Source organism: Cherax quadricarinatus, chromosome 33 (assembly GCF_038502225.1).
Source record: "Cherax quadricarinatus isolate ZL_2023a chromosome 33, ASM3850222v1, whole genome shotgun sequence".
Classification (NCBI taxonomy): Eukaryota; Metazoa; Arthropoda; class Malacostraca; order Decapoda; family Parastacidae; genus Cherax; species Cherax quadricarinatus.
The window spans coordinates 35,251,203-35,266,202 of NC_091324.1; the positions used below are offsets into that span (position 1 = coordinate 35,251,203).

The window sequence follows — 15,000 nt, forward strand, 5'->3', positions numbered from 1 at the left end:
GTTCAATGATAAAGGTCATCGGAGGCTTCTTACTTTATTTTGTAATGTAATGGTGGGTACACAGGCTTGTGTGTCGTGCCCATGGCCGGGAAGGCCATGCTCACGAGGGAGAGAACTAGTTGGCCTTGTGTCTTGCTGCTAGGCCGCTGAGAGAGTGAGAGCGTGTGGGACCAGCGTCCCACACACCTGGACAGACCCAGAAGGCAGCTCCTTAGTGGCGCGAAATATGACCTAAGCTGGCAGACAGCATAGCCTGTCTGTGCAGACAGTACAGGCTGTCTACATATGCTCGGCCACCTACCGCGCATCGTCCCGACGCGACAATAATGATGGTAAAAAAACTCGGTCTCTCTCTCGTAGGAACAGGGCACAGAACACAAAATAAAAAAAACATATTTATATACATATGAACATGGAAAAAAAAAACTTCCTACAGGGAGGGAAGAAAAAACATGTGGGGTGTGCTAAACATCGTGGTCATAGGCAGTGAGCGTCGAGGGGCATCACTGCACGCCTTCCTGCATCTGGACGGATGCTGCAACACAGGAGACATCGCTGCGGCTGAGCTGTGACGTAACGGGCTATTTTCTCCTCTGGAACGGTGAAGCAGTCATCGTAGGAGTCACTGCAGGTTTTCTCTCAACCTGGGACACGACATGCTGGTGCCCTCGAGTAAGGCGTCGACAAAACTCGGCAACTGGGCAGGACTTCTGGCAAGCAATTCAGGAGGACACTTCTCGACTGGTACTGTCGCTGGGCTGTCACTGCCGGCGAGCATGGAGCAAGTTGTGGAGCGAGTCGTGGCAGAGACGACTGGGAGAAACATCTGGGAGTTGTAACATCATACACCAGACTGCAGTGAGCGAGCTAGCAGTCAAAGTGACATCATCTTTGTGCAGGCTGCTCACTGAATCTTGTGACACGAGGCTGACAGAGCGTCTGCCGACATGGCTAACTGCGGCTTGACGAGTGTCATTCTCTCGGCAGTTGGAGTTATAGCAGAGGTTAGCCTAAGCGTCCCCAGACTTGTTTCTCTACATATAACTGCACTCTGAAGGTCTGGGAATCGTATCAGGTACGATTCTGCAGAACATCTATGAGCGACGAGCATAAGAGCTTTCTGCACAAAGGGGTTCAGTCGTTTGGGGCTGAGTAATATCAGCTGTCAAACGTGCTGGTCACACCGGGTGACTAACACAATGGTGCTACTCAGGTCTGGCCGCAGACCACACTGGACACATGGAAAACTTTACACACACCCGGGGCACAACATGGCTTAAACTAGCAAAAGATGCTTTTCTGTGCACAAAACTGACACTAAGCCATACACTAACATGTGAGAACACTGACTGAGAGGAATTAATTAACACACGACATATATCTTCTCTCAATCTTCTAGACAATACTGAAATAATTACTAGAACACTCGATGTGACATCATGTGATGTCAGGCGTGACGTTGCGAGGTGACGTCAGCAGCATTGTGACATCAACAGACATCTCGAGGTGACATCAGGCAGACATCATGACGTCATGAAGTCGGGCAGCAGCATCGGTGACGTCATTGTGATGCGTGTAGCAGACCACAGCATGAGGCCTGCGACATCTGGCTTGGTAACTCACGTGGCTTGTAGATCCGCGTGACATCGCCCACAACCCACGTGGTGTCGGGATCCACGTGGTGTCGTGATCTACATGGCATGCTGATCCACATGGCTTGCTGATCCACATGGCTTGCTGATCCACGTGGCTTGCTGATCCACGTGGCTTGCTGATCCACGTGGCTTGCTGATCCACGTGGCTTGCTGATCCATGTGGCTTGCTGATCCACATGGCTTGCTGATCCACATGGCTTGCTGATCCACGTGGCTTGCCGATCTACATGGCTTGCTGATCCACGTGGCTTGCTGATCCACATTGCTTGCTGATCCACGTGGCTTGCTGATCCACGTGGCTTGCTGATCTACATGGCTTGCTGATCCACATGGCTTGCTGATCCACATGGCTTGCTGATCCACGTGGCTTGCTGATCCACGTCTCTTGCTGATCCACATGGCTTGCTGATCCACGTGACTTGCTGATCCACATGGCTTGCCGATCTACATGGCTTGCTGATCCACATGGCTTGCCAATCTACATGTCTTGCTGATCCACGTGGCTTGCTGATCCACGTGGCTTGCTGATCCACGTCGCTTGCTGATCCACATGGCTTGCTGATCCACGTGGCTTGCTGATCCACGTCGCTTGCCGATCTACATGGCTTGCTGATCCACATGGCTTGCTGATCCACGTGGCTTGCTGATCTACATGGCTTGCTGATCCACGTGGCTTGCTGATCCATGTGGCTTGCTGATCCACATGGCTTGCTGATCCACGTGGCATGCCGATTCACGAAGCTTCGAGTGGCCTCGGGCACTCGGATGCACAGCTCTGGCAATGAATTCACACAAAAAACAGCGGAAGACACAGCAGAGGGAGTGATGGCATGGTGAAGTATGGTAGGCTGGTGAGGTGTGAGTGTACAGCAGCGCTAGCGTGGGCGAGGCAAGGAACAACCACTTTCTCCTCTTCCTCTCCCACCCACAAACACAGGGAGACATGCACACTGGACGCAGAAATCGCCACAAAACTCACCTCTGGCTTGCTGAAACAGCTGTGCTGAGCTGAACAACAACAGCAACATACAAGTGACGCTGAATACGTGACTTGAGAAACAGCATGGGATGCTGTAGCGTGGGGTCACTGGGACGCCACTTACAATTCTCGAAGAAATTCGGCAAATTTCTGGATGATGAAACGTGCAGACACAACATCAGAATAACTCGCTGAGAGACAGATGTGTCTTGTGTTGGGTGATGAAGTGAAGATGACTTCATCTCTTCCTTCCTCTCTCCAGGCAAACACAACTGCTGCGACCACCGCTTTCCACCAATGTTAAACAAAACTATTTGGTAGGCTGTTGCAGAGCTTCTTACTTTATTTGTAATGTAGTGGTGGGTACACAGGCTTGTGTGTTTGTGCCCATGGCCGGGAAGGCCATGCTCACGAGGGAGAGAACTAGTAGGCCTTGTGTCTTGCTGCTAGGCCGCTGTGAGAGTGAGAGCGTGTGGGACCAGCGTCCCACAGACCTGGGCAGGCCCAGAGGGCAGCACCTGAGTGCCGCGAAATATGGACTAAGCTGGCAGACAGCATAGGTTGTCTGTGCAGACAGTACAGGCTGTGTACACTTATAGTCTTCATTGATGCAGATTTTTGAGTTATTATTAACAAAATTGAAAGACATTTTTATTGGGTCGTCATCAATATATGATATGTAAGTTATTCCAGAATAGTGAAAGTTGAGGAGGCTGCAGTGGTTGAGTGTTTGGTGGACACGTACAATAGTTACCATTGATGGAGATGATCTAGTGTTTGGTGGACACGTACAATAGTTACCATTGATGGAGATGATCTAGTGTTTGGTGGACACGTACAATAGTTACCATTGATGGAGATGATCTAGTGTTTGGTGGACACGTACAATAGTTACCATTGATGGAAATGATCTAGTGTTTGGTGGACAGGTTTAACAGTCACCATTGGTGGAGATGATCCAGTGATGTAAATGGTTTAGCCGACAAGTTGCAGACTGAGACATCAATGTATATTTAAATGGTACTTAATACCGAGAGGTTGGTAAGTTATACACAAGCGCAACTGTTAGGTATCTTTATTCTGCAAGTTTCGCCTGGCTGAGGGACTGACCACCTCGAAACTACGTTTTCTGGAGTGATGGACTGATGATATCGTCTTTCCATCTCTACTGCTTCTTCTTACTCTTCTGTACTCGACTGAAGAAGCTTGCAGTGTAGGCGAAATGTTTCTGAATAACTGTTACACATGTCTTGCTTATGAGACACTAATGTAACATTTTGGAATCATTATTAAGAAAAGGCTTGGCCAATCCCTGGTTTCTGCAGTCCAGAAGAAGGTGTTGTTGGAGCTTGGTGTGGTGGAGGGAGGGAGAGTGTGGTGGAGGGAGGGAGAGTGTGGTGGAGGGAGGGAGAGTAGCACTGATCAAGTCTCTGGTGGACAGGTCTTAGCATCACCAATCTTGGAGATGATCCAGGGAAGGTAATCTGTCGGAGAAACACCAGAATCACAATTGGTTTGATACATTATGTTCACAATTAAAGTTTCTATGAATTCAAATATACTTATAGATCTATCACTTAACTTAGAATATCGTTCACCTTAATTTAGTAATATTCCACTTTATAGGTCTGTTTATTGAGAGTTTATACAGATGAATATACGGGCCAGGAACTGTTATTTAATCTTAACTCATCAACCCCCGGGATGCCACCCATAACAGTCAGATCACACCCAGAACTACTAGCAAACAATCCATTACAGCTTCTTGCGTGTAGATCTGGTAGTGGGAATGAATGATAGGCTTCGGAAGCTTCTTACTTTGTTTGGGGTTTTCTACACAGGCAGTGTGAGGGAGTAAACGCTTCTTGTCTGAGTGACGTTGGATGCCAGAGTGAGAATGAGGTAGCGTGATATGGGCTGAGCTTGGTAGGCCTATGCCACTAGGTGTCATCACCATAGTGCCACGAAATGTGAACCCAAGTGGGCATACAAAGCTTTGGGTAGCTTCAGAGACCACACAAGTATATGAGTTAGAACAGCTGGGTTTGATCAGAACCTGAGATACTGAAACAAATTCTTGAGTAGCTCTGAGAATAGGTTGGAGTAATGGGTGAGTGGGAATTGTTGGTTTTGAGAAAGTCCGGCCTTGTATAGACCAGTAGGCCTACTGCAGTGCTCCTCCATGGGAAGCAGGTGTAATTGCTAGGCAACCAGGAATCATTTTCAGAACATGGGACATGACGGACAAAAGCACTGTATAAACCATACCCCCGGCCGGGATTGAACCCGCGGTCATAGAGTCTCAACACTCCAGCCCGTCACGTTAGCCACTAGACCAGCTAGCCACAATAAGATTCATCCAACTAGGTATATTTCTACACCATAGGAAAGTTAGCACAGGCACCTCTGTGACCACAAATGCAAGTTTTTACAGACGAATCTCCAGCTAGCGTGGCCGTGACGAACTCTAGCTCAAATCCCTTCACTGCCGTCAACATGACTGGAGTTTTGAGACTCTATGACCGCGGGTTCAATCCCGGCCGGGGGTATGGTTTGTTTGCAATCGTGTCATTACGATTTCTTGAGTCAAAAGCACTGTATGTTTTATCCTCATCTAATTCATGCTCAGTACAAGGTAGATAACTTTACTCAGAAATGTATCGCCTACACAGCAGTCTTCTTCAGTCGAATATAGAAGAGGCAGTAGAAGCAGTAGACATCTTAAGATGATATAATCAGTCCTCTGTACTCGACTGAAGAAGTCTACTATGAAGGCGAAACATTTCGGAATAAAGTCATCTTACTCTTACATACATATGTTATCAACTAGTGCTGATACTTACTGATAATCTTAGTGTAGACACCAGATACTTTGGGGTTACCACAGGTGGATGGTCCGAATGACACGATACCGACCACCTGCCAGTGTTGTCCCACCTTGGTCATCAGTGGTCCACCGCTGTCATCCTGTACATACACTCATGTTAAAACCTGACTCACTATATTTGTTCCAGTCATGGTACAGTGGCTGGAACAAATCAATGTTTACTCACATCTAGAAGAGGAAAATTTACGGAGTTAGTTGAGTATTATACACAAGAATGTAATCAACACTGGTGAACGAGACATAAAAGTGTCGGTAAAAGGACAGTCTTTTCAAGACTGATAGACTGGAAACTAAATCCTTGGCATTGTGGTTATATACGTGACACCAGATACCTCTGCCCATCAGTTCAAGGAACATATTTTGAAAAATGACCGCTGTCTGGAAAATCTTCCAACCCCAGCCCCAAATATCTTGCGGCTGGGGTTGAGCCATTAAATCTCTGCAACCTTAAGCTAGCATATAGTGGAGCCCTGAGTAAACTAAGAAAAAACACAATAACTGTCTGGGGTGCAAGACTGTTCAACAATCTCCCACCAGGCATAAGGAAAACTACCAATAGACCCCTGCACCAGCAGTGAACGCAGCTACAATAAATCCTAGTAAACAAAAGTACATTCTATGTAAATACTATGCCTTGGGTATGTGCAGGCACGGTACATCTGGTAAAACAGGTGGGACATGCACCTTTGATCATCTCAAAAAATGCCGCACCCACATGACAACAGGAGAGTGCAACTTCCCTTCTTGCAACATATTTCACCCAGAAATGTGTCACTCATCAATCCATGAAAGAAAATGCTACAATGCATACTGCCAGGCACATCATCTAAAGGGGACTAGAAGACACTGACCAGCCAGACTATGAGAAACAAGAGAGGAGCCACAGCCTCTCCAGGGACAGAGGTTTTTTAGGGCCAGAAGGTAAAAAAGACTGGCAAGAAATGACAATAATCCTACACCACCTGAAAACACTTCTGGAGACGAGGCACGGACACTGACCTCTACCCCAGAACAACAGATATTAGAGCCAGCAAATAAAACCTCCCAATACAACATTTGTCTTTGCAAACATACAGGGTCTAAAGCCATCAAAAAACAACAAAATTCCTTACATCAAGGGACTGCTCACGGAGTCAAATGCAATGTTCGCAGCATTCACAGAGACCCACATGAAGGATCATTATGACAACGAAATATGGATCCCAGATTATAACCTATTCCGATGCGACAGACTAAACAGGCAACAAGGGGAGGGTTGGCCTGTATGTCACAAAGTCGCTCATTTGCACAGAACTACTAAACACCTAATATGATGTAGTTGAAGTTTTGGCGGTAAATATCGAAAACCTAAACCTTGTCATTGTGGTGGTATACAAGCCTCCAGATGCATCTTCCCAGCAATTCTAGGAGCATCTTGAGAAAATTGACCACTGTCTGGAAAATTTCCCAACTCCTGCCCCAAACATCTTACTACTAGGAGATTTCAACCTGAGACACCTAAAATGGAGGAGTATAGCAAACAATATTTTAGCAGAGATCACCCCGGGAGGCAGCTCAGGTGAACATTTACACACACACGAACTATTAAATCTCTGCACCAAATTCACCTTAAACCAGCAAATAGTAGAGCTGGACCTCATCTTCACTAACAATGGTGAATTGATAAGTAATAAAACTGTATCAAAAGCAATTCACACAGATCACAACATAATACAGGTACAGATATGTATGCACAGGGTTTCGGCCCAGCGAAATGAGAGCAGTCATGAAGGTCTCTTCACGAAATTCAAAAACATACAGTGGGATCAAGTAAACCATGTCCTAAATGAAACAAGCTGGGAAGATATCCTAAACAACACGGACCCGAACATCTGCCTTGACAAAATTAATTCTGCGGTTCTTGAGATCTGCTCAAGACACGTTCCATTAAGAAAAAGAAAGAGATGATGTAAACTAGAAAAAGGGAGACGTTCCCTATACAGACGAAGGCGAAGAGTCACAGAGCTGCTGAGTGGGGTCAATATATCTGAAATACGAAGGGAGGCACTAGTCAATGAAATTGCTAATATCGAACTTCAGCTGAAGGAATCTTATAGAGACAAGAATCACAGGAAGAACTAAAAGTCATAAAGGAAAATGAAAAAATCCCAAAATACTTCTTCTCATATGCCAGATCTAAGGGAAAAACAACATCCAGTATTGAGCCCCTGCTTAGGCAGGATGGGACATACACAGATGATAGCCAAGAAATGAGTGAGATGCTAAAGTACCATATGGAAAACTTGAAGAAATTAAAAATGTGTCAGGGGATACCACAAATTCTAACCATACAATAGAGCGGAAAAGTAATGTGAAGGACCTGGGAGTGATAATGTCAGAGGATCTCGCCTTCAATGACCACAACAATGTATCTACCTTATCCGCTAGGAAACTGATGGGATGGATAATGAGAACCTTCAAAACTAGGGATGCTAAGCCCATGATGATTTTCTTCAAATCGTTTGTGCTCTCTAGGCTGGAATACTGCTGTACACTAACTGGCCCCTTCAAGGCTGGCGACATTGCTGACCTGGAGAGTGTACAAAGAACTTTCAAGGTACATTTAAGCACGATAAGGCACATAAATTACTGGGATCGGTTGAAGGTCCTTGATCTGTATTCCCTTGAACGCAGGCGAGAGAGATACATGATAATATACACTTGGGAGGAATTGGTACCAAGCCTGCACACGAAAATCACTCCATGTGAAAGCAAACGACTCAGCAGGAGATGCAACATTCCCTCGATGACAAGCAGGGGCGCCACGAGTACACATAGAGACAACACAATAAGTGTCCGGGGCCCAAGACTGTTCAATTTCCTCCCAGCATACATAAGGGGGATTACCAATAGACCCCTGGCTGTCTTCAAAAAGGCACTGGACAGGCGCCTAAAGTCAGTACCTGACCAACTGAACTGTGGTTCATACATAAGCTTGCATCCGGCCAGCAGTAACAGCCTGGTTGAACAGACCCTGATCCACCATGAGGCCTGGTCTCAGACCGGGCCGTGGGGGCGTTGACTTCGAAACCCTCTCCAGGTAAACTCTAGGTAAACGTGCTGCCAGCAGTAACAACCTGGTTAATCAAGCTCTCATCCACCAGGACTCCTGGTCAAGGTAGACTCCGGCTAGGTAGACCATCTAGGTAGCTACCATGGCCTTTACGTTCATCAGAGACATCACCACTAAGTTGGTGTTAACACACTACCATGTGGAGGATGCAACAACATCTATGTAGGAGAAACAGGGAGGAATTTTTCTACACGAACCCAGGAACATAAAACCACGTGAAACCTAAATGACAACAAAATTGTTTATGTTACATAAATGGACACAGATGTTACTTTATGTGACATTTTATTGTGGCAACATTTCGCTCTCTAATGAGCTTTGTTTGTAGGCTCCTGTAGAGCAAAACGTTGTCACATTAAATGTCATATTAATTGCATCTGCGCCCATTTACCTAACATTTTGTCCGTAATTCTACCATTATTAGAAATATTTTTCTTACACAGTTCCAGAGAGGGACATCTTAAGAGATGGAATAACCCAGAGCTGATGTTAAGACAATCTAACACTGATACACAACACTGTATTGATGCATCCCTAACTCATAGTAACAATACCATAGAAGAAAGATGGTAACTACACCATCTCAACGATGTAATTCCTTCCTGCCACATGACACGACTCTTAGAAGACATGACACGACTCTCAGATGACATGACACGACTCTTAGATGACATGACACGACTCTTAGATGACATGACACGACTCTTAGATGACATGACACGACTCTTAGACGACACGACACGTTCTTACATGACATGACACGACTCTTACATGACATGACACGACTCTTACATGACATGACACGACTCTTACATGACATGACACTCCCTGAGCTTTACCAGGGGCCTGTTTTCTCTATTATATATACATAGACTGTGTTTTTTTCATTCTCTTGCATGTATGTGCCGGGTACCAGCATGTATGTGCCGGGTACCATCATGTATGTGCCGGGTACGAGCATGTATGTGCCGGGTACCAGCATGTATGTGCCGGGTACCAGCATGTATGTGCCGGGTACCAGCATGTATGTGCCGGGTACCATCATGTATGTGCCGGGTACCAGCATGTATGTGTCTCATACCATCATGTATGTGCCGGGTACCAGCATGTATGTGCCGGATACCATCATGTATGTGCCGGGTACCAGCATGTATGTGCCGGATACCATCATGTATGTGCCGGGTACCAGCATGTATGTGTCGCATACCATCATGTATGTGCCGGGTACCAGCATGTATGTGTCGCATACCATCGTGTATGTGCCGGGTACCAGCATGTATGTGTCGCATACCATCATGTATGTGCCGGGTACCAGCATGTATGTGCCGGGTACCAGCATGTATGTGTCGCATACCATCATGTATGTGCCGGGTACCAGCATGTATGTGCCGGGTACCAGCATGTATGTGTCGCATACCATCATGTATGTGCCGGGTACCAGCATGTATGTGCCGGATACCATCATGTATGTGCCGGGTACCAGCATGTATGTGCCGGGTACCAGCATGTATGTGTCGCATACCATCATGTATGTGCCGGGTACCAGCATGTATGTGCCGGGTACCAGCATGTATGTGTCGCATACCATCATGTATGTGCCGGGTACCAGCATGTATGTGCCGGATACCATCATGTATGTGCCGGATACCATCATGTATGTGCCGGGTACCAGCATGTATGTGCCGAATACCATCATGTATGTGCCGGGTACCAGCATGTATGTGCCGGGTACCAGCATGTATGTGCCGGGTACCAGCATGTATGTGCCGGATACCATCATGTATGTGCCGGATACCATCATGTATGTGCCGGATACCAGCATGTATGTGCCGGATACCATCATGTATGTGCCGGGTACCAGCATGTATGTGCCGCATACCATCATGTATGTGCAGGGTACCAGCATGTATGTGCCGGATACCATCATGTATGTGCCGGGTACCAGCATGTATGTGCCGGGTACCAGCATGTATGTGCCGGGTACCAGCATGTATGTGCCGGGTACCAGCATGTATGTGCCGGATACCATCATGTATGTGCCGGGTACCATCATGTATGTGCCGGGTACCAGCATGTATGTGCCGGGTCCCAGCATGTATGTGCCAGGTACCAGCATGTATGTGCCGGGTACCAGCATGTATGTGCCGGGTCCCAGCATGTATGTGCCAGGTACCAGCATGTATGTGCCGGGTCCCAGCATGTATGTGCCAGGTACCAGCATGTATGTGCCGGGTACCAGCATATATGTGCCGGGTACCAGCATGTATGTGCCAGGTACCAGCATGTATGTGCCGGGTACCAGCATGTATGTGCAAGGTACCAGCATGTATGTGCCGGGTACCTGGAGTTTACCTGAAGAGAGTTCCGGGGATTAACGCCCCCGCGGCCCGGTCTGTGACCAGGCCTCCTGGTGGATCAGAGCCTGATCAACCAGGCTGTTACTGCTGGCTGCACGCAAACCAACGTACGAGCCACAGCCCGGCTGGTCAGGAACCGACTTTAGGTGCTTGTCCAGTGCCTGCTTGAAGACTGCCAGGGGTCTGTTGGTAATCCCCCTTATGTATGCTGGGAGGCAGTTGAACAGTCTCGGGCCCCTAACACTTATTTTATGGTCTCTTAACGTGCTAGTGACACCCCTGCTTTTCATTTGGGGGATGTTGCATCGTCTGCCAAGTCTTTTGCTTTCGTAGTGAGTGATTTTCGTGTGCAAGTTCGGTACTAGCCCCTCTAGGATTTTCCAGTACTATATAATCATGTATCTCTCCCTCCTGCGTTCCAGGGAATACAAGTTTAGGAACCTCAAGCGCTCCGAGTAATTGAGGTGTTTTATCTCCGTTATGCGCGCCATGAAGGTTCTCTGCACATTTTCTAGGTCAGCAATTTCACGTGCCTTGAAAGGTGCTGTTAGTGTGCAGCAATATTCCAGCCTAGATAGAACAAGTGACCTGAAGAGTGTCATCATGGGCTTGGCCTCCCTAGTTCTGAAGGTTCTCATTATCCATTCTGTCATTTTTCTAGCAGCTGCGATTGATACAATGTTATGGTCCTTGAAGGTGAGATCCTCCGACATGATCACTCCCAGGTCTTTGACGTTGGTGTTTCGCTCTATTTTGTGGCCAGAATTTGTTTTGTACTCTGATGAAGATTTAATTTCCTCGTGTTTACCATATCTGAGTAATTTAAATTTCTCATCGTTGAACTTCATATTGTTTTCTGCAGCCCACTGAAAGATTTGGTTGATGTCCGCCTGGAGCCTTGCAGTGTCTGCAATGGAAGACACTGTCATGCAGATTCGGGTGTAATCTGCAAAGGAAGACACGGTGCTGTGGCTAACATCCTTGTCTATGTCAGACATGAGGATTAGGAACAAGATGGGAGCGAGTACTGTGCCTTGAGGAACAGAGCTTTTCACCGTAGCTGCCTCGGACTTTACTATGTTGACTACTACTCTCTGTGTTCTGTTAGTGAGGAAATTATAGATCCATCGACCGACTTTTCCTGTTATTCCTTTAGCACGCATTTTGTGCTCTATTACGCCATGGTCACACTTGTCGAAGGCTTTTGCAAAGTCTGTATGTGCATGTATGTGCCAGGTACCAGCATGTATGTGCCGGGTCCCAGCATGTATGTGCCGGGTCCCAGCATGTATGTGCCAGGTACCAGCATGTATGTGCCGGGTCCCAGCATGTATGTGCCGGGTACCAGCATGTATGTGCCGGGTACCAGCATGTATGTGCCAGGTACCAGCATGTATGTGCCGGGTACCAGCATGTATGTGCCGGGTACCAGCATGTATGTGCCGGGTCCCAGCATGTATGTGCCAGGTACCAGCATGTATGTGCCGGGTCCCAGCATGTATGTGCCGGGTACCAGCATGTATGTGCCGGGTACCAGCATGTATGTGCCAGGTACCAGCATGTATGTGCCGGGTACCAGCATGTATGTGCCGGGTACCAGCATGTATGTGCCGGGTACCAGCATGTATGTGCCGGGTACCAGCATGTATGTGCCGGGTACCAGCATGTATGTGCCGGGTACCAGCATGTATGTGCCGGGTACCAGCATGGAGAGGACCCGTCCTGGTAAACCTACCTGTACCTTCACTCTTTTTTATTATTTGTAGATACTGACATGCTTAGTGTATGCTGGTAACGTCCTACCTGGTACTGCTGGTAACGTCCTACCTGGTACTGCTGGTAACGTCCTACCTGGTACTGCTGGTAACGTCCTACCTGGTACTGCTGGTAACGTCCTACCTGGTACTGCTGGTAACCTCCTATCTGGTACTGCTGGTAACGTCCTACCTGGTACTGCTGGTAACGTCCTACCTGGTACTGCTGGTAACGTCCTACCTGGTACTTCTGGTAACGTCCTACCTGGTACTGCTGGTAACGTCCTACCTGGTACTGCTGGTAACGTCCTACCTGGTACTGCTGGTAACGTCCTACCTGGTACTGCTGGTAACGTCCTACCTGGTACTGCTGGTAACGTCCTACCTGGTACTGCTGGTAACGTCCTACCTGGTACTGCTGGTAACGTCCTACCTGGTACTGCTGGTAACGTCCTACCTGGTACTGCTGGTAACGTCCTACCTGGTACTGCTGGTAACCTCCTACCTGGTACTGCTGGTAACCTCCTACCTTGTACTGCTGGTAACCTCCTACCTGGTACTGCTGGTAACCTCCTACCTGGTACTGCTGGTAACCTCCTACCTGGTACTGCTGGTAACGTTCTACCTGGTACTGCTGGTAACCTCCTACCTGGTACTGCTGGTAACCTCCTGCCTGGTACTGCTGGTAACCTCTTACCTGGTACTGCTGGTAACGTCCTACCTGGAACTGCTGGTAACCTCCTACCTGGTACTGCTGGTAACCTCCTACCTGGTACTGCTGGTAACCTCCTACCTGGTACTGCTGGTAACCTCCTACCTGGTACTGCTGGTAACCTCCTACCTGGTACTGCTGGTAACGTCCTACCTGGTACTGCTGGTAACCTCCTACCTGGTCCTGCTAGTAACCTCCTACCTGGTACTGCTGGTAACCTCCTACCTGGTACTGCTGGTAACGTCCTACCTGGTACTGCTGGTAACCTCTTGCCTGGTACTGCTGGTAACCTCCTACCTGGTACTGCTGGTAACCTCCTACCTGGTACTGCTGGTAACGTCCTACCTGGTACTGCTGATAACGTCCTACCTGGTACTGCTGGTAGCGTCCTACCTGGTACTGCTGGTAACCTCCTACCTGGTACTGCTGGTAACGTCCTACCTGGTACTGCTGGTAACCTCCTACCTGGTACTGCTGGTAACGTCCTACCTGGTACTGCTGGTAACCTCCTACCTCGTACTGCTGGTAACCTCCTACCTGGTACTGCTGGTAACCTCCTACCTGGTACTGCTGGTAACCTCCTACCTGGTACTTCTGGTAACCTCCTACCTGGTACTGCTGGTAACGTCCTACCTGGTACTGCTGGTAACCTCCTACCTGGTACTGCTGGTAACGTTCTGCCTGGTACTGCTGGTAACCTCTTACCTGGTACTGCTGGTAACGTCCTACCTGGAACTGCTGGTAACCTCCTACCTGGTACTGCTGGTAACCTCCTACCTGGTACTGCTGGTAACGTCCTACCTGGTACTGCTGGTAACCTCCTACCTGGTACTGCTGGTAACGCCCTACCTGGTAATGCTGGTAACGTCCTACCTGGTACTGCTAGTAACGTCCTACCTGGTACTGCTGGTAACGTCCTACCTGGTACTGCTGGTAACGTCCTACCTGGTACTGCTGGTAACGTTCTACCTGGTACTTCTGGTAACTTCCTACCTGGTACTACTGGTTACCTCCTACCTGGTACTGCTGGTAACGCCCTACCTGGTACTGCTGGTAACGTCCTACCTGGTACTGCTAGTAATCTCCTACCTGGTACTGCTGGTGACGTCCTACCTGGTACTGCTGATAACGTCCTACCTGGTACTGCTGATAACGTCCTACCTGGTACTGCTGGTAATGTCCTACCTGGTACTGCTGGTAACGTCCTACCTGGTACTGCTGGTAACGTCCTACCTGGTACTGCTGGTAACGTTCTACCTGGTACTGCTGGTAACGTCCTACCTGGTACTGCTGGTAACATCCTACCTGGTACTGCTGATAACGTCCTACCTGGTACTGCTGGTAACGTCCTACCTGGTACTGCTGGTAACGTCCTACCTGGTACTGCTGGTAACGTCCTACCTGGTACCACTGGTAACGTCCTACCTGGTACTGCTGGTAACGTTCTGCCTAGTACTGCTGGTAACGCCCTACTTGGTACTCTCATACACAGATATACTCCTTTTAACACTTTCGGGCCTTGTTCCTAGGCCTATTGTGTACCT

At 48.0% G+C, this 15,000-nt stretch overlaps 1 protein-coding gene across 1 annotated transcript in view; it reads right to left on the reverse strand.

The window, feature by feature from the left end:
* Window positions 1-62: 62 nt before the first annotated feature.
* The window catches only part of LOC128693891 (chymotrypsin-like protease CTRL-1), a 181,450-nt gene continuing 166,512 nt past the window's right edge, over window positions 63-15,000 (reverse strand). The window contains exons 8-9 of the mRNA XM_070091050.1: window positions 5,478-5,601; window positions 63-4,118 (exon numbers count right to left, since the gene is read on the reverse strand). Of these exons, the coding sequence (XP_069947151.1) occupies window positions 4,057-4,118; window positions 5,478-5,601 (186 nt within the window). The 3' untranslated portion in view covers window positions 63-4,056. The remainder of the gene's footprint in view (window positions 4,119-5,477; window positions 5,602-15,000) is intronic.